Below are 17,462 nucleotides of genomic sequence, written 5' to 3' on the forward strand. Positions count from 1 at the left end.
AGGCATCAAAATGGAAACTCACTAGACAGACTTTCCCCATTACAAAGTGAGCCCTCTTGTTTTGGCAGTGCAAGAACATTGCAATGCTACTGGCCATGTGTAAAAAAATGTGCTAATGTCAAAGGGCATGATGGTGGGCAGTAAATGGAAGTACGTAAATGCAGAATGCATGAAGTGGCTCTGATCCTTGCTCACAAAAGCCCTATTGCGGAATGAGTGCTGAAAACCCGCCAGTAAAACAAGGTAAGATTGTAATGTGGAAATGATCGTGGTATGTGTGTGCTTTAAAATCAAATAGAGCTAATGGTAATACTGGCTTGATCTGGCATGTATTTGTTTTCGTTTAGTTGTGAAGTGCCAGGAGATTGAGGCTGTCCATAAGCCGCTGTCCATGAACTGCAGCCATCCCCTGGGGAACTTCAGTTACAAATCCAGCTGCGTCTTCAGTTGCGATGAAGGCTTTGAAGTGAGTGGACCAGACACCTTGCAGTGCTTGCCTTATGGGAACTGGTCAGCACAGACGCCACAGTGTGTAGGTAGGTATGCGGCTGGTGGTGTGCCAAGACACGGGAGGCAGCCTGCTTTCTGCTTGCTGGGCCCATTCTGCACACATGAGACAATGTACATTCAGTGTACTTTAGAAGTAGTTTTTTCTTATTCTGCACAGGAAAATCCAGCTGCAAAAGCACATTGAAAGTGCATTATCCAGTGTGTGTGGAATGAGCCCTGGTTGTGAGCTCCTTCTTTTGTCAAGCAGTTCAAGCTTTTTTGGCAGGTATTGTGGAACAGTGTAATTGGTAGCACATCACACAAGCATGTTCTCACACAGTGTGATAGCACCCCCAGCTGTTGGGCTTGGCAAATGAGACACACACACACAGAAACACAAATTTGGATTTTTCTGCCTTGGAGGATGGGGTTGGGGATGGGGTGGGGAGAAGGTGGGGGCATTCTTGAATTCTGGGACCTTATCCAATCAGGAGAGAGGGGAAGGATTTGGGATGGAAGGGAGGTGAAACCAAGAGGGGTTTTCATAGCAGAAAATGTGCCATATGAAATAAAAAAGGTATGTTAGAATCAAGAGGTCTATCGTGGCATTAAAATTCATGGTTTGAGGCTGATGTTACTCTTTCATTAGGCAAGGCTATAGCAAAATAACAGAGCGTTATGCCACAGAGCACCTTGATTGGATCCAGACATGTAGAATAATAGTTGCATAGCCTGATCTGGATCAAAACATACACCAAGCAGCCTGCCTATTCTTCTGCTCTGCTCATCTTCTTTGTTCTGCAAATGCCCTCTGAAACAAAGGCAGGGTCTTTCTGGGATGTTTTGCATTTAGCCTAACAGGTGAGTCAGTCAAAGATCAAAGCAAAGCAGAACCTGAAAGATCAGGGCAGCACTTCCCCTCCATTGGCGCCCCATGTCTAATTTTACGTTGTTGTAGTAATGGTGGTGATAATAGTAATCCCAGTAATAATGCCTGACTTCTTGCTTTGTTTTCTTCTTTGCTAGATGTGCAGTGCCGACCTTTAAATGCCCCCGCGTACGGTGAGCGCCACTGTTCTCCTAACCATAGGCAATTCCAGTACCAGTCTAGTTGCCATTTCAACTGCAGAGAGGGCTTTGTAGTACACGGAGCAGAGACCAGTGTATGTGAAGCATCGGGTGAATGGACTTCCCCAGAGCCAATATGTCAAGGTTTGTTCTTCTCCCAATATTCTGTTCCAACATTCCTGCATTGGCGTTCAATATGAGGTTCGACAGTTGAATAAAGGGACCCACCTGATGGAAGTCCACCAAAGGCCAACACCAGAAATATGTCATAACTAGGGGCCAAGCCCGTTGCATTCTAAGACAGTTTGTGGCTGCCTCTGAGCAAGGAATCATAGTTTAATGGAGTGAGCATAGTTTGGCAATGGGTGCTAGACTGGGGGTGGGGGTGGAAGAACTCTGTGTATGGCCTTTCCCTCCCCCAGGACCTGGAAAGACTGCAGGCTGGAGGTCCCCAGGAAGGGAACTCACTGGTAGGGGCACCTCTCAGCCAGCAGGGATCTGCAGCCTCCTCAGGAAGGAGGAGCGGGCGGTCAGGGGTGGGGGACAGAAGGCGATTGGCTGGCCACTGGACAGACAGGCAAGCCGGTTGGAGGAAGAGGCACTCAGGGGTGGGACAGCCACCCTGAATGTCTGTTAAGTGCTGAGTGGCACCTAAGCCAGGAGACACGCTCCTCCTCCAAGGCCTTACCAGAAATATGTGGAACAGATGTGGAAAACTGCCACAAATCATTATGTTTAGAATCATGTCATTAATATGATTTGCATATTATTTGCATAACATGTAGTTAGGAGTCAAACCCTCTAAATGAATAGACACAGCACCTACAGTTAAAAAAAATGAATGCCATTTCTGACTCCTGATTTCTGACCTACTCTTTTTATTTTCCTAGCCAAGCAATGCAAGGAAATAGAATCTCCTGCAAGAGGAACAATGAATTGCACACATCCATTGGGTGACTTTGCATACAATTCCACTTGCAGCTTTGCTTGTGAAGCTGGATTTCAGCTCAGCAGCTCGGAGATCTTGCACTGCAATGCATCCAGTCAGTGGACAGCCCACGTACCCACCTGTCATGGTATGGTATCTCACTTAGATTTGAAACTCTATAGAGGACTCATGCTGCTCAGTTTGCTGTTACAGGTTTACTGCAGTTAGAGTTGCCAGCTCTGGGTGGGGAAATACATGGGTATTAAGGGGGTAGAGCCTGGAGAGGGCGGGGTTTGGGAAGGAGAGGAACATCATTTTCTTCTGGGGAGCTCAGCGTGGGGAAAGGGTGAACAGCCCATAGGCCAATAACAGAGGCACGACGAAGGAGCTGATCTCTGTAGACTGGAGATGAGTTGTAAAAGTGGGACTTCTCCAGGACCTACCTGGAGGTTAGCAATCTTAACTGCAGCTAATACAGTTACTCTAGCTAATACTGAGCTGGACTGGAAATATAATAATCAATAAACACCTAATGCTCTTGCTGTTGGAAGTAACTGATGTGGGAGGGGGGGAAATGACTGTCAATAAGCAGGCCAGTGACTCAGGGAAACATTTGTACTGTGTCAAAGCCCAGAGTTTGTAAAAACTGTTTCATTATCTCAAAAGCCAACCAACCAACGGATCAAACAAGACTAAGATCTTGCACTCTTTCAGTCTGTCTGTGAAATGCAAATCAGAGCTTCAGATGGTCTCAGGGTTCTGCAAGAGAAAGATGGTTTAATTAACACTTCATTTCAGTGAAAACTCTTCTATTAGCATTTTAAAGGACAACATTCATTCATTCATTCATTCATTCATTCATTCATTCATTCATTCATTCATTCATTCATTCATTCATTCATTCATTCATTCTATATATCGCCCCTCTCTATGATGTCTCAGTGTGGTGTAAATAGAACAGTAAAAGACGAAAAGTACACTGAAGGCATTTGTAACGATAAGGAAGAATCATAACAGGTAAAAGAGCAAAAACATATGGAACATCAGTGAGTTCCCTGGTTGGGATAGAACCAGATTGTAGGGAGGCCCCAACGTTGGACTCAACCAAAAGACTGGTGGAAGAGCTCCGATCTGCAGGTCCTACAGAACCCCTTGAGCTCCGATAGGGCCTTGTTTTTGTTAGGGAGTTCATTCCACCAAGTTTTGGAGCCCGTGAAAATGCAGTCTGTCAAGAGGGCAGTGCTCAAGGGATGAGAAGAAAGAGGCTCACGACTTTGTTTCTTCCTGCCATTCCCACCTTATATATGGCATCGGAACCAATTTAAAGGTCAGACCTCCTACTTGTACATCAGGATTGAGCATCAGGATGGAGATAGATAGTGGGCATGCGTACCACAATTTCTTCTCTGCTAATAAGGGTTTTCTGATAGATCAGAGGTAACGTGTATTTATCCCACAGGAAGAAATTCTTCTTTCAAATCGTATTCAGCTCTCTTAGAAAATCGTTTCCAGTTTCCAGCCATGCTTAAGTGACTTGGTTTCTTTCTTAGCTGTCCAGTGCCAGCCCTTGGGAGTCCCCATTCATGGAAACTTCACCTGCTCCCACCTCCATGGTGACTTTCAGTATCAATCCAGGTGCACCTTCCATTGTCCTGAAGGCTTTCAGCTGCTTGGAGAAGAGGCGACTTCATGCACAGCGATGGGAGAGTGGACATCATCACCACCGGAGTGTCAAGGTTTGATGATTTTAGTTTCATAGTAGCTTTTCTTTGTTCTCATGTCTAGCATACCATACATGAGAGTTCTGCTGGAATATGCAAAATCTGTAGTGTGCATGATTCAAAAGGATACAAAGAATATCCCACAGGGGGCATCAGGGGAGATGTACAGTTGACATATTTAGACCAGGAATTTAATGGCATTTTTCAAATGATCTCCTCCTGTACCCTGCTCCATAGGAGACTTCCTGCTCCCTTAAACCTACTTCCTCCCTGCTTGCCTCCAGAGCAGAATGACTGAATGAACAGAACAGTTAGTTAATTAGATTTAGGATTCTCTCTCTCCTTCTCCACTTGTTTTATACGAAGTTGTTTCTCGTCTCAGTAGAACTAGTTTTGTCTTTTTATCAACCTGGTGCTTTTTACCTCTCCTGCATATATAAAGGCTGCCAAGCAAGTCAGGAGTCTCTCACTGCATCATCCAATTTTAAAGATTTAAGAAGAGCGCTCAATTAGGATCACAAATTAGATCAGGGCTATGGCTCTGCAGGGTAGTTGTGAGTTCCTGCATTGTGCAGGGGGTTGGACTAGATGACCCTGGGCGTCCCATCCAACTCTGATTTTATGATTCTTCATCCTCAGCTTTGAAATGCCACAGGCTGCAAAGACCTGAAAAAGGAGAAATGATCTGCTCTCATCCTGTTGAAGAATTTGCTTTCCAATCTGTGTGTGAATTTACCTGTGAAGTTGGCTTTGCCTTGGCTGGAACAGAAACCATGAGCTGCTTGGCAACTGGGAACTGGAGTGACCCATCACCAACTTGTCAGGGTAAGTGTAAGATCGGTGGGTTCATAGACCAGGGTGTAGTCTGCACAGGGCTTCTTACCCACTCCCAGTCCGAATAAATCCCTGCCATCTACACTGAATTCGATTTCCATTTTGATTTGGGGCACTTTAATTTTTTCCTCTGCAACATGCATGATTGATCTGGAGCAACCCTACCTTTCCCCCATGATATCCCGAAGTGGATATAAGCCTTGATATTTCAAAAATAACCATCAGTAAGTGTGCAGATTTCTGCTTTTTGCGAATTAACTTCCTTCTCTGTGCCTCGTAGCCAGTCTTTCCTGATGGCCAGGGCGTCAGTTCAAAGACTTCCTGGTTCCCAATTGCAAGGCCTGTCTTAAAATGACTGTGCTCCAGAAGCCCTAACTTCTCTCAGCAGAGATTTGCCTCTTGGATTTATTCCCCCTCCTCTGCTGTCTCCATCCCCCCTCCCCTCATTCAAAAAAAGAAAGAGACTTCTGCTGCGCTTGGCTTCCCTGCCTGCTCTGAGCTTCCCCAATCAAGTGCAGAACACTTTCTGTTTCAAGTGGGGGGGGGGGGATAGAGAAAGACCCGAGTTCAAATCGATCAGAATTTAACATGATCTACAACGGAAAAGCAAAGTAAGTGCAGAATCAGCCCAGGACATGGGGAGTTCATTTCAGGTTTTTATTGTGACCCAGAATGATGCTACAAAGAAACAAAAACTGAAGAAGCCCACAACTTCTCTCTCTCACACAAAAGATCTTTCCACCAGCGTGTGGTATTGATCAGTTTCACTTTAAACTGACTGGATCCGGCCTATGGGATCTAGCCACATGTTGGTCAATCACAGTGCAAGTTTACAATCCTGCCTCAGACCTCAAACTTGATCCTCGGCAGAACTGCAGGACAGTAAGGTCTTTCCTATCCTCTGTGGATTTTTGGATTTTGTTTCCTATTATTGGTCAGTGCCCTACAACGACTACCGTACCGTAACCTGGAAGAGCTCCCTCTATATTTTGTTCATGTTTATGACTTGTTTCTTCTAGTAGCTGGGAAAGTCCTGGCCTGGTGAAAATGGCTTCTCCTTTCAGCCTCCTTCTTTGTCATTGCAGTTATTGGCTGCTCGAGACTGGATGCTCCCAGGGATGGAGGACTGAATTGCTCTCATCTGCATGGAGATTTTGCATACAGCTCTGTCTGCAGCTTCTCCTGCAATACGGGGTTTGTGCTAGTCGGACCGGAGATGCTGCAGTGCACAGCCCAGGGAACGTGGACTGAGAAACCACCCTTTTGTGAAGGTCAGTGCTGAGCACGTGCTTTCTTTATTGATTAATTTTTAAACTGCCCTTCCCTCATGGGCTCAGGGTGGATTGCAACATACATTGATAAAATCACAGTCGCCATCATAAAAACAGTGAGTTCCCATTATTAGAAGTATTATTACAGTTTTAAGAGTCTATTTCTCATGTACACTGTATTCGCTTGGAGCTTAAACCTTCCCTGGAGTGAGGGGAAGGAGTAAAGTGCCCAAAGGATGTTTTTAAGGCATTTGGTGTAATTCCTTTATTTCTCACTGCAAAATTATTTCAGATCCTGCAGGGCTCTGATTTCACTTGGGAGGCTGCTCCTTCATTTGGGAATTCACTGGAGTAATCTTGCTGGTGTACAAGACATTGTAAACAACTTGAGAAATTAACCAACAAGGATCTTTCAGGGAAATGAAATAGAATATCCTCTTGACTATAAAGCTTATGCCAGAGGCAGAAAATTGGGCACATGCCTCCTTCCAGTAGCGTGGGAACCTTGTTGGAACTGCCAGGATGCCATTTGGACAAAATATACATGCACATAAATATTCTATCATGGGGTTCCTCAAGGTAAATTGCTCTGGGGCATCTCCATCCTGAAAATATGATATCTGCATAAATGAAAACACAGATGCTTACTCTTGGTGCCAAGACAGGGGAGTTCTGTGCAGGTGTGTTATCTATTTTGTCTATTTCCAAGGGTAAAGCTAGAACACTATCACCCAACCCCTATCCTATTCCTCCAGGCAGAGTCACAAGGAATGTATAGAGAGAGCAGCAGCAAAACATGATGTTTCACATGTCCCGAATTCTGGGTGGCATCATGTGATAGAATCACAGAATCGTAGAGTTGGAAGGGGCCATACTGGCCATCCAGTCCAACTCGCTGCTCAATGCAGGATCAGCCTAAAGCATCTAGGATAAGTATCTGTCCAGCTGCTGCTTGAAGACCGCCAGTGGTGGTGGTGGTGGGGAGCTGACCACCTCCTTAGGCAGCCGATTCCACTGCTGGAGTGCCTGTTGTCTGTGCCATGTGATGTCATCAATTGCAGAAATTATGTCATCCCAGTCTGAGCCCTGGCAGGGAATGGTGGGGACATCCTCAGGAGCAGGCAACACGGGATATTTGGATTTCTTTGGGAGTCTCTTCTTGATCATTTCCTAACATCTACAGGGGCCCCCTCCATATAAATACAGCCCCCCCCCCGGAAGGTGAGAAGTGATTACTAGGCAGGATGCTGGCCATAACATCAGACATTAACTGGATGACCGACCTATGTTTTTAATGGATTTTACGGGTCTATTGTTATTAATTATGTGTTCTGAATTTGTATGATTTTAAATGTTATAAATTGCCCTGAGCCGGCTATGCTAGGAGGGGCAGTCCGATAAATCCAACCATTAAATAAATCAATAAACAAAATGTGAGCAACAAAGACCAGCCATTCTAGGTACACAGTGCATTTATTTTGAATTTGCAGGAAGGATTTTTCTCCTTTGGGTAAATGCAATTTGCAAAATGTAAACCTAGGCAATATTAGTTAGCTTACTAAAACAGATGGCTGTATTTATGTGTATAACATTATGGCACCGCAGTTGACTTTTACTGTTTGTGTGAGCAGTATGAGGAGAAGAACCTTACCTCCACTGTAGAACACAAACTCCACTTGCAAGCGGTCCCAAGATCAATTCCAGGCCCTTCCAGGCAGAGCACAGAGCTGGGAAAGTCACTCCAGATGCCAAAGGGCTGCTATCAGGAGGTAGCGCTGGGCTAATCTGGAGTAAGGCAGCTTCATACGAAGTCGTGGCTAACTTAGGACCAGTGCATTTCTCCAATGCACCAATTATACTTGGCTTCTGTGAAATATCCTTCTTTTTATTTTGTTTTCCCTGATGAAGAACCATCTCCTCGAAGGATGTCAAGGTTTCTGAGCCTTTTGCAGTGAGTACTGCAACTGGATACGATCAGAACTGTATTTTCTTCAGACTGCTGGACGTTCACCTTTGACTTTGTTGTCTTTTCCTTCTTTGGTCCAGCCACCCACTGTCCAATTCTCCATGCGCCAGACAATGGCCATGTTAACTGTTCTCACCCCCATGAGGATTTTTCATACGGCTCCAGCTGTAACTTCTTCTGCAACACTGGTTTCCAGCTTGTCGGATCAGAAGCGTTGGACTGCTTGGCTGTAGGAAATTGGACACGACAGCAGCCATCTTGCAAAGGTCAGTGCAAAATTACATGGTTCAGAAGACCAGGGCTGAATCTGCATGGAGCTTTTATTTAATCCCAGGTCGATTCAGTTCCTGCCATCTACACTGAATGCAATTTCCATTTTGATTTTGGGTGATTTTAATTTTTCATCTGCAACAAGCATGATTGATCCAGACTGACCCTACCTTTCCCCCACGATATCCTGGAGTGGATATAACCCTTGATATTTGAAAAATCGGCATCAATAAAGGTGCAGGTCTCTGTTTTTCCCCGAACTAACTTGCTGTCTCTAGCTGCCAATGCTGTAGAAAAGCCCTGATTGGCCAGGGCATCAGTTCATGTTTATGGGGTAAGACAGCTTCGTACGAAGTCATGGCTAACTTAGGACCAGTGCATTTTTCGAACCTACCGATTACACTCAGCTTCTGTGAAATATCCCTCTTTTTATTTTGTTTTCCCTGATGAAGAACCATCTCCGCAAAGGGTGTCAAGGTTTCTGAGCCTTTTGCAGTGAGTACTGAAACTGGATACAATCAGAACTGTATTTTCTTCAGTCTGCTGGACGTTCACCTTTGACTTTGTTGTCTTTTCCTTCTTTGGTCCAGCCACCCACTGTCCAATTCTCCATGCGCCAGACAGTGGCCATTTTAACTGTTCTCACCCCCATGAGGATTTTGCATACGGCTCCAGCTGTAACTTCTTCTGCAACACTGGTTTCCAGCTTCTCGGATCAGAGGCGTTGGACTGCTTGGCTGTAGGAAATTGGACACAACAGCAGCCATCTTGCAAAGGTCAGTGCAGAATTACATGGTCCAGAAGACCAGGACTGATGTCTTTTTAGAGCTGGTATTATAGCTCTAAGCGATCTAGGTACTTCCCTGCTGCCTTGCTGCTACATTTTTATATATATTGGAAATAAATCACAAAACTTCTGTCTCTTCAGCACTCTCCCCTCATGAGGAAACTGATCCTTTAAGGCTGGTTCTGAAAAAAGGACCACAAAATAGCATATTTGCTTCTGGGAATCTATGATTTAAGTAAACAAAGTTGTGTACTAGGTGTAGTGGTTAGGGGTGTGGACTTCTAATCTGGTGAGCTGGACATGATTCCACGCTCCTCCACATGCAGGAAGCCGGGTGACGTTGGAGTCGCCACAGCACTGATAAAGCTGTTCTGACTAAGCAGTAATATCAGGGCTCTCTCAGCCTCACCTCCCTCACAGGGTGTCTGCTGTGGGGAGAGGAAAGGGAAGGTGAATGTAAGCCACTTTGAGACTCCTTCGGGTAGAGAAAAGCGGCATATAAGAACCAAATCTTCCTCTTCTTCATTGATATCAGGGCTCTCTCAGCCTCACCCACCTCACAGGGTGTCTGTTGTGGGGAGAGGAAAGGGAAGGCGACTGTAAGCCCCTTTGAGACTCCTTCGGGTAGAGAAAAGCGGCATATAAGAACCAACTTCTTTCTATTCAGCTGTTCAGTGCCCTGCCCTAGGAACTCCAGACAACGGCTGGGGAAACTGCTCTCATCCCCACGGATCCTTTGCGTTCAACTCCAGCTGCGTCTTCTCCTGTGACTCCGGCTTCCGGTTAGTTGGCTCGGAGATGCTCCAGTGCGTGGCTCAAGGAAACTGGACCGGGGATCCACCCATGTGTGAAGGTACAGTTTGCCTGGGGTCCGAGGTGGGTTTGGGGAGACAGAGCAGAACCTGCACCTGGCCTTGGCTCCCCAGAATCCAGTCCAGATTCATTTCCAGAGATGGATGTCCTGGGTTTGAAGGGCAACATCATTATAGCCTTCCTAGAACAAGCCAGTACAATCTGTCGCTCGCTGAGCTAAGTGTGATCCATCAGCCAGTATTTTGGCCTGTACCAGGAGGCATTTAGACTTACCAAGCAGTTGACAACAAACTTCCCCAACCCTGTTTTGGCATTTCTAGCTCAGCAGACAAGCCAGGAGGTTTGGTGACTGAGCATTTCAGCTTTTATAAGGCTCCCCAGGGCACACCATTCTCTTTTGGAATCCACAGCCCAGCAAAGAAGGTTGCCAACTTCAGCCTGGGGAATCCCTGGAGAGTCAGACTGACGCCCAGAGAGAGTGAGGTTTGGAAAGGGGGGGGGGGGACCTCGGCTGAGGATGCCATAAAGCCCACCCCCCAAAGCCAACATTTTCTCCAGGAGGAACTAATCTCTGTTGTCTAAAAGTCATTTGTAAGTCCAGGAGATCTCCAGGTGCCACCTGGAGGTTGACAGCCCTACTAGCAAATGGTCATAGGCTGCTGTCTGACACTGTCCTTGATCTTCCTGACCCAGAATTTCAGTACTGTCTGTTCTGACTAGCAGCTACCCCCTGAAATCTCAGTCAGAAGCTTAACTCCCCAGGCAGGTAGAGTTATCAGGTCCCTGTCAGCTCCCAGCTGGGGATTGGGGGGGGGGGATATGGTTGCCAAATCCAGTTTGGGAAGCTCTTGAATATCTGGGGAGGGAGCCTGGAATGGTCAGCAGCCTTAGTGGACTACAAAGCCATAGAGTCTGTTGTCTCTGTAGACCTGTAGACCAAGCTTGAGGCCCAAGGCAGGATTGTAGCATACCATGTAGTTGGCCAATGCGTGGCTGGATCCCGTCTGCCAGGTCCAGGCAGTTCAAACTGAAACTGACCAATAGGGCTCACTGGCGGGAAGATCCATTGTTTGCTACTGTATATAAGTTGGGGTTTTCGGGGGGGGGTTCAGTTCTCCTTTGTACCATGCTGGGGTCTTAATGAAGAGCTCAGATCACTTTGAATGTCCATGTTCACTTCTGAACCCACAGATCTAACAGAGTCTGCCCCCGAAAACACCCATTTTCTCCAGGGGAACTGGTCTCTGTTGTCTAGAACAGTGGTCCCCAACCCGCGGGCCGCGGCCCTGTGCCGGGCCGCGAAGGCCTTGGCGCCGGGCCGCGGTTCCCTCTCCCCGCCCCCCCCCCCTGCAGTAAAAAACTTCCCAGGACGCAAGCTTGCAGCCTGGGAAGCTTCTTACTGCGAGGGGGGGGGGAAGAAGGAATGCGCCCGCGCATCGCTGTACATTATTATTGCAATAAAACATGTCCTCTGTTGTTTTTTATTCAGCCATTCAGTGCCCTGCCCTAGGCTCCCTAGACAAGGGCTGGGGAAACTGCTCTCATCCCCACGGATCCTTTGCGTTCAACTCCAGCTGCGTCTTCTCCTGTGACTCCGGCTTCCGGTTAGTTGGCTCAGAGATGCTCCAGTGCATGGCTCAAGGAAACTGGACCGGGGATCCACCCATGTGTGAAGGTACGGCTTGCCTGGGGTCTGAGTTGGGCTTGTGGAGACAGAGCAGAACCTGCACCTGGCCTTGGCTCCCCACGATCAAATTGAGACTTCTTTCCAGGAATGGATGGCTGGGGCCATCAGAAGGGTTTTAGGGGCAACGTTGTTATAGTCCTCTAACATTCATAGTGGCTGTTTGGTGCATCTTCGTAGAAAGCAGACCCTTGCCATTGGCAGCATCAGCACCTGAGGTTTCTGCTGGATTTGCCCTAGGCACGTCATGAAACCCAGGGCTACTTGCTGCAGGTCTTTGCTCCCCCACAGTCACTTGTTGGGTAACTTCTTGCTTGAGAGGCTCACCGCTGGGCAGCATATCAAAATCATTAGAGAGCTGTACCATAGGTGTTTCTTGGCGATTTTTTTTTTTACAAGGGAGGTCTTTCCCCATTCCCTCCCCATTTACCTAGGCTTGAGACCAGTGTGATCCGGGGTACATGGCTGTGCTGTGATCTGCTTGCATATCTGTATACCGTACTCCACAGTATAAATAAAAGGCTAAGGGGGTGGGGCTGGTCAGAGTCCGGGATCGAAATCAGCCATTGGCCCCTTCGCCTCAGATTGACAAGTGAAGCGCCTTCCAATTGGCCCCTCTGTTTGTCAGTCCGGGGCCAAGGGGCCAATTGGAAGGCGCGCACAGCATGGACCCGCCCACACCGCCTGCCCCCATTACACCCCTGCCCGGAGATACGCCAGCTAGGCGGCCCAGCGGGGGAGCCTTCTGTGCGGGCCTCGGAGCTCTGAGGCCCGCACGGAAGCCAGGGGGATGCCGGGGAGGGGGGTGGCCGGGGAAGGCTTCCTGCGGGCCTCGGAGCAGGCCTGCGCAAAAGCCGGGGGATCGCTTGGGACTGTGGCGGCTGGGAGGCAGACAGCATGCCTTCGGATTGGCCCCTTGGCCACGGACTGACCACACCCCTGCCCCCATTACATGCCTGTCCGGGGACACGCCAGGTAGGCGGCCGGGCAGGGGAGCCTTCCATGTGGGCTTCGGAGCCCCGAGGCCTGCACAGAAACCGTGGGATCACCTGGGAGGGGGGCGTCCGGGAAAGCTTCCCGCGGACCTCGAAGCAGCCTCCGAGGCCCATGGGGAGGCAGGTGGGGAGTGCCCCAGCCCCTTCAAAGCCCGTCCTTATGGATGGGCTTTGAAGCCTAGTTTACAAATAAAGCTAATATTTCAAAAACACCCACCATTGCCGGTGTTGTTCCATTTCCTGGCTACTGGCAATACCGTCCTATGCAAAATCATTCTGGTCTAAGCCAATGAAACCAGCACGTTTAGACAGGAATAGCTGCATGGGAGTGCTTCTTACCCCTTAGCCATAATATTCTTATTGTAATATTATGACATTATTTTTGTAATAGAACATGTTATTGGTTGTTCTTTATTCAGCCATTCAGTGCCCTGCCCTAGGCTCCCTAGACAACGGCCAGGGAAACTGCTCTCATCCCCACGGATCCTTTGCGTTCAACTCCAGCTGCATCTTCTCCTGTGACTCTGGTTTCCGGTTAGTTGGCTCGGAGATGCTCCAGTGCGCGGCTCAAGGAAACTGGACCGGGGATCCACCCATGTGTGAAGGTACGGCTTGCCTGGGTCCAAGGTGGGCTCATGGAGACAGAGAAGAACCATTGTCTTACACTGTCAGACCTTTGATCTTCCTGGTCCTGTATTGCCATTGCTGTCTGTTCTGACTAGTAAAGGTAAAGGTATCCCCTGTGCAAGCACCAGGTCATGTCTGACCCTTGGGGTGACGCCCTCTAGCGTTTTCATGGCAGACTCAATACGGGGTGGTTTGCCAGTGCCTTCCCCAGTCATCACCATTTACCCCCTAGCAAGCTGGGTACTCATTTTACCAACCTCGGAAGGCTGAGTCAACCTTGAGCTGGCTGCTGGGATCGAACTCCCAGCCTCATGGGCAGACAGCTTCAGACAGCATGTCGCTGCCTTACCACTCTGCGCCACAAGAGGCTCTGTTCCGACTAGTAGCTACCCTCTAAAATCTCTGTCAGAGGTTTCACACACACACACCCTATATAAAGGATAAAGAGTTCCAGTTGTTTTTTTTCTTGGGATGTTGGTTCATGAGGCCTGGATCTCAAGGACATATCTTCATGACTCCAAAAGATTGGTCAGAGTCTGCCCATTCCTGAGGAAGTCTGAGGACCGTCTGAGGTCCTCTGTGTACATTCCTGAGCTGCATAACTACATGTGCTTCCAATGCTTTTACAGGCTGGATTCAGATCAGCCCCCCAACAGGTGGAAAGAAGCAGCTTAGAGCCCTCCATTCAGTGCTGTTTCCCCCTGAGGCTCAGGGCGGTTCACATGGAACATAACAATACACAGAACTTTGTTTCTTCATAACATAACGTATAAATATAACATTAACAACGATGACAACTATAACTGAAAGTAACAGTCTGCTTCATAACAGTACAACAGGTCCATGGTTCACATGTATGGGTTCTTGGTAGGGAGGTTCAGGGGCCCTGCAGATGTTATTAACCCTTTATCCATTCCTGACCCGTCTGTTTTAAGTAATAACATGTCTTTCATTCTAAGTTCAAGGCAAACTGGATCTTACAATTCCTCCTTTCCCCCCTGTACAGCTGTGTCATGTCCCCAGCTGGAGGAGCAGGAACATACGGAGGCCAATTGCTCCCATCCTTGGGGTCCTTTCCGCTATAATTCCACTTGTCACTTTCACTGTGCCAATGGGTTTCTCCTCAATGGAACAAGGAGGATGGAGTGCCAACCTGATGGCCACTGGTCCGCTAAGATGCCTCATTGCGAAGGTAATTATGGTGCCTCCCTTGGCAGTTGGGTACCTTGTGGACAAAGGCAGATGTAATATTTAAAGAAAGTAAACAGTGATTCTTCGCTCATTGTACGAGCCTAACTTTGCATGATAGTTGGATGTTCTATCTCCTTGTAAGATGTTCTATCTCCTTGTAAGATTCGAACTCAGGAGTCAGTCTTCCTCCTTCCCCACTGATTGGGAACCTAAATTGGTGATGGCTGCAAAGAACTTACCTGCAATTTTGGGGGGAGAGGTCTCTTGACAAAGCTCTCCCATACCTGTGAGCTGAAGGCTGGTGTTATATGAATAGAGTTCCTGCTACAACTTTGATTTGGATACATAGTAAAAAGATGTGATTGTCAGCAATATAGGTAAAGGTAAAGGTATCCCCTGTGCAAGCACCGGGTCATGTCTGACCCTTGGGGTGACGCCCTCCAGCGTTTTCTTGGCAGACTCAATACGGGGTGGTTTGCCAGTGCCTTCCCCAGTCATTACCGGTTACCCCCCAGCAAGCTGGGTACTCATTTTACTGACCTTGGAAGGATGAAAGGCTGAGGCAACCTTGAGCCAGCTGCTGGAATTGAACTCCCAGCCTCATGGGCAGAGCTTTCAGACTGCATGTCTGCTGCCTTACCACTCTGCGCCACAAGAGGCTCATGCAGTCAGCAATATAGAACAGTAAAAATATTGGAAACTTGCAAGGATATTTTCACAATCATAGGAGGAAACAACCACCGATGAAAATTCAACATTGAAAACGGCACAAATCTAGAGTCCATTTTGGTTGCTTCATTAACCATTAAAATAGAGATAAGACATATTTTGATGTTTGATTCAATATCTTATTAATGTGTATTGTATAAATATTATACTGTATACAGATGTTGATAGCATGGGATGGGTTCTCTCTTTTTTCTGTTGGTGAATTAATTTCAAGTTAGAGGCTGCAATGTTAAACTTTCCAACGTTATCATTTCGACTTAGCTTTCCTTTAAAGCTCCTTATTTCACCAATAAAAAAGCCCCAAAGCAGGCCTTTATAAAAACAAAGAGTTGGATATTACCAGCTTTTCATCTCGATCTCTATTAGTTTCTTTTGTTGCTGTTGTCCTAATCATGCCTGGCTTTTGCAGAAGTTAACCCATCTGGATCATTACTTGATGTCACTAACTTACTGGTTTCGAATTCATTTCAGAAAACGTTGCTCCTTTTCTCAAGCAAGTTTTGCTGTACACTGGTTCAGTCACGGCATCTGTTGTTGGCCTGTTGGTATCTGGAACTCTAATAGCCCTAATAATACGGCGTCTCAGCAAAAAAGGTAGGAAAAGTTATACGCCCTCCACTCTTTCTCGGCTTCCCTTCCCCACACTTGGAAATCTTATTCTCATTGAACTTTTAGATGGGTCGTCCTTAGTTCTTTATTTTGTTTAAAATCATTCAGCTAGAGCTATATAACTGAATATAATACAAGGCTGCAGGCACCGGGTGTCAGAGAGAGTTGAATATGGAAAATTCTTTGTGTACAAAGTAGTACACTAACAGAGACAATTTTAGGGTAGGCTTCTCCCTGCTCTGCTTTTTATTTTCAAACATGGGAGAAAAATAAAAATGTGACTCTCTCTTCGGCAGTGGTACCATCTGGAATTATCTAATTTAGCAGCCATGGACACACATTGGGCAAATGCAGATATTTTTGTGTATATTGTATATGTAACAATTCTTTGGTAGGTATATCGTGTGATTCTGACATTAAGTTAATGTATGGCTGGATGTAAGAGCCTCTTGTGGCACAGAGTGGTAAGGCAGCTGCCTGAAAGCTTTGCTCAAGAGGTTGGGAGTTCGATCCCAGCAGCCGGCTCAAGGTTGACTCAGCCTTCCATCCTTCCAAGGTCGGTAAAATGAGTACCCAGCTTGCTGCTGGTGGGTAAACAGTCATGACTGGGGAAGGCACTGGCAAACCACCCCGTATTGAGTCTGCCATGAAAACGCTAGAAGGCGTCACCCCAAGGGTCAGACATGACTCGGTGCTTGCATAGGGGATACCTTTACCTTTACCTTTATGGCTGGATGTGCAATTTTAACATCATGTTTATCATGGTCTGTAGTTTTATTGTTAAACTGAATGTGTGCTGGATCTATTGGCAGAGTTTGAATATGCGGGGAGAACGGAGCAGGAGGCTGCTAAAAGAATAAAATAAAGAAAGAAAAAAAGAAAAGAAAACAAAGAGAAATCTCTTTCTTCAAAAGAGAAACCACTATGTATAGAAAGAGACAGAGACCTACAGTCAAACAGTTGTCTGCAGTTACTCTTCTGTTGTTCAGCAACTGTTCTGGAGGCAAGCAGGGAGGAAGTGTGCTCAAAAAGCAGGAAGTCTTCTGTTGAGCCAATCAGGACACTGGAGGAGATAATTTAAAATCAGGAAGTTCCTAAGCTAACTACATCTCCTCCAATGCCCGTCCCCTGCAGCAGTGGTCCCCAACCTTTATTAGGCTGGGGACCAGCAGAGCATCGGGCCGTGCCCGCGGGGACCGCGCCCGCGCGGGCCATGCCCACGGATCGGGCTGCGCCCGCGGGCCGCACCCACGGATCAGGCCGCACCCGCGGGGCGCGCCCACGGATCGGGCCGCGCCCGCGGATCAGGCCGTGCGGGCGCGGCCTGCACGGGCGCGGCCCGGCCCTGATTCCCTCTCCCCGCCCTCCCACAGTAAGAAGCTTCCCGGCCGCAAGCTTGCGGCCTGGGAAGTTTTTTACTGCAAGGGGGGGGCGGGGAGAGGGAGCCGCAGCCCGGCGCCATGGCCTTTGCGGCCTGGCA

The 17,462-nt window shown here is 47.5% G+C and overlaps 1 protein-coding gene across 8 annotated transcripts in view; it reads left to right on the forward strand.

Moving 5' to 3' along the window:
- LOC143835229 (P-selectin-like) overlaps positions 1-17,462 on the forward strand; it is a 42,845-nt gene that overhangs the window by 20,024 nt on the left and 5,359 nt on the right. For all 8 annotated transcript variants that reach the window (XM_077332562.1, XM_077332564.1, XM_077332563.1 and 5 more), the window contains 13 exons: positions 348-536; positions 1,516-1,701; positions 2,448-2,633; positions 4,036-4,221; positions 4,846-5,031; positions 6,126-6,311; positions 8,358-8,543; positions 9,138-9,323; positions 10,002-10,187; positions 11,637-11,822; positions 13,246-13,431; positions 14,460-14,645; positions 15,845-15,967. In XM_077332562.1, the coding sequence (XP_077188677.1) occupies positions 348-536; positions 1,516-1,701; positions 2,448-2,633; positions 4,036-4,221; positions 4,846-5,031; positions 6,126-6,311; positions 8,358-8,543; positions 9,138-9,323; positions 10,002-10,187; positions 11,637-11,822; positions 13,246-13,431; positions 14,460-14,645; positions 15,845-15,967 (2,358 nt within the window). The remainder of the gene's footprint in view (positions 1-347; positions 537-1,515; positions 1,702-2,447; positions 2,634-4,035; positions 4,222-4,845; positions 5,032-6,125; positions 6,312-8,357; positions 8,544-9,137; positions 9,324-10,001; positions 10,188-11,636; positions 11,823-13,245; positions 13,432-14,459; positions 14,646-15,844; positions 15,968-17,462) is intronic.

This window comes from Paroedura picta, chromosome 4, assembly GCF_049243985.1.
Source record: "Paroedura picta isolate Pp20150507F chromosome 4, Ppicta_v3.0, whole genome shotgun sequence".
NCBI lineage: Eukaryota > Metazoa > Chordata > Lepidosauria > Squamata > Gekkonidae > Paroedura > Paroedura picta.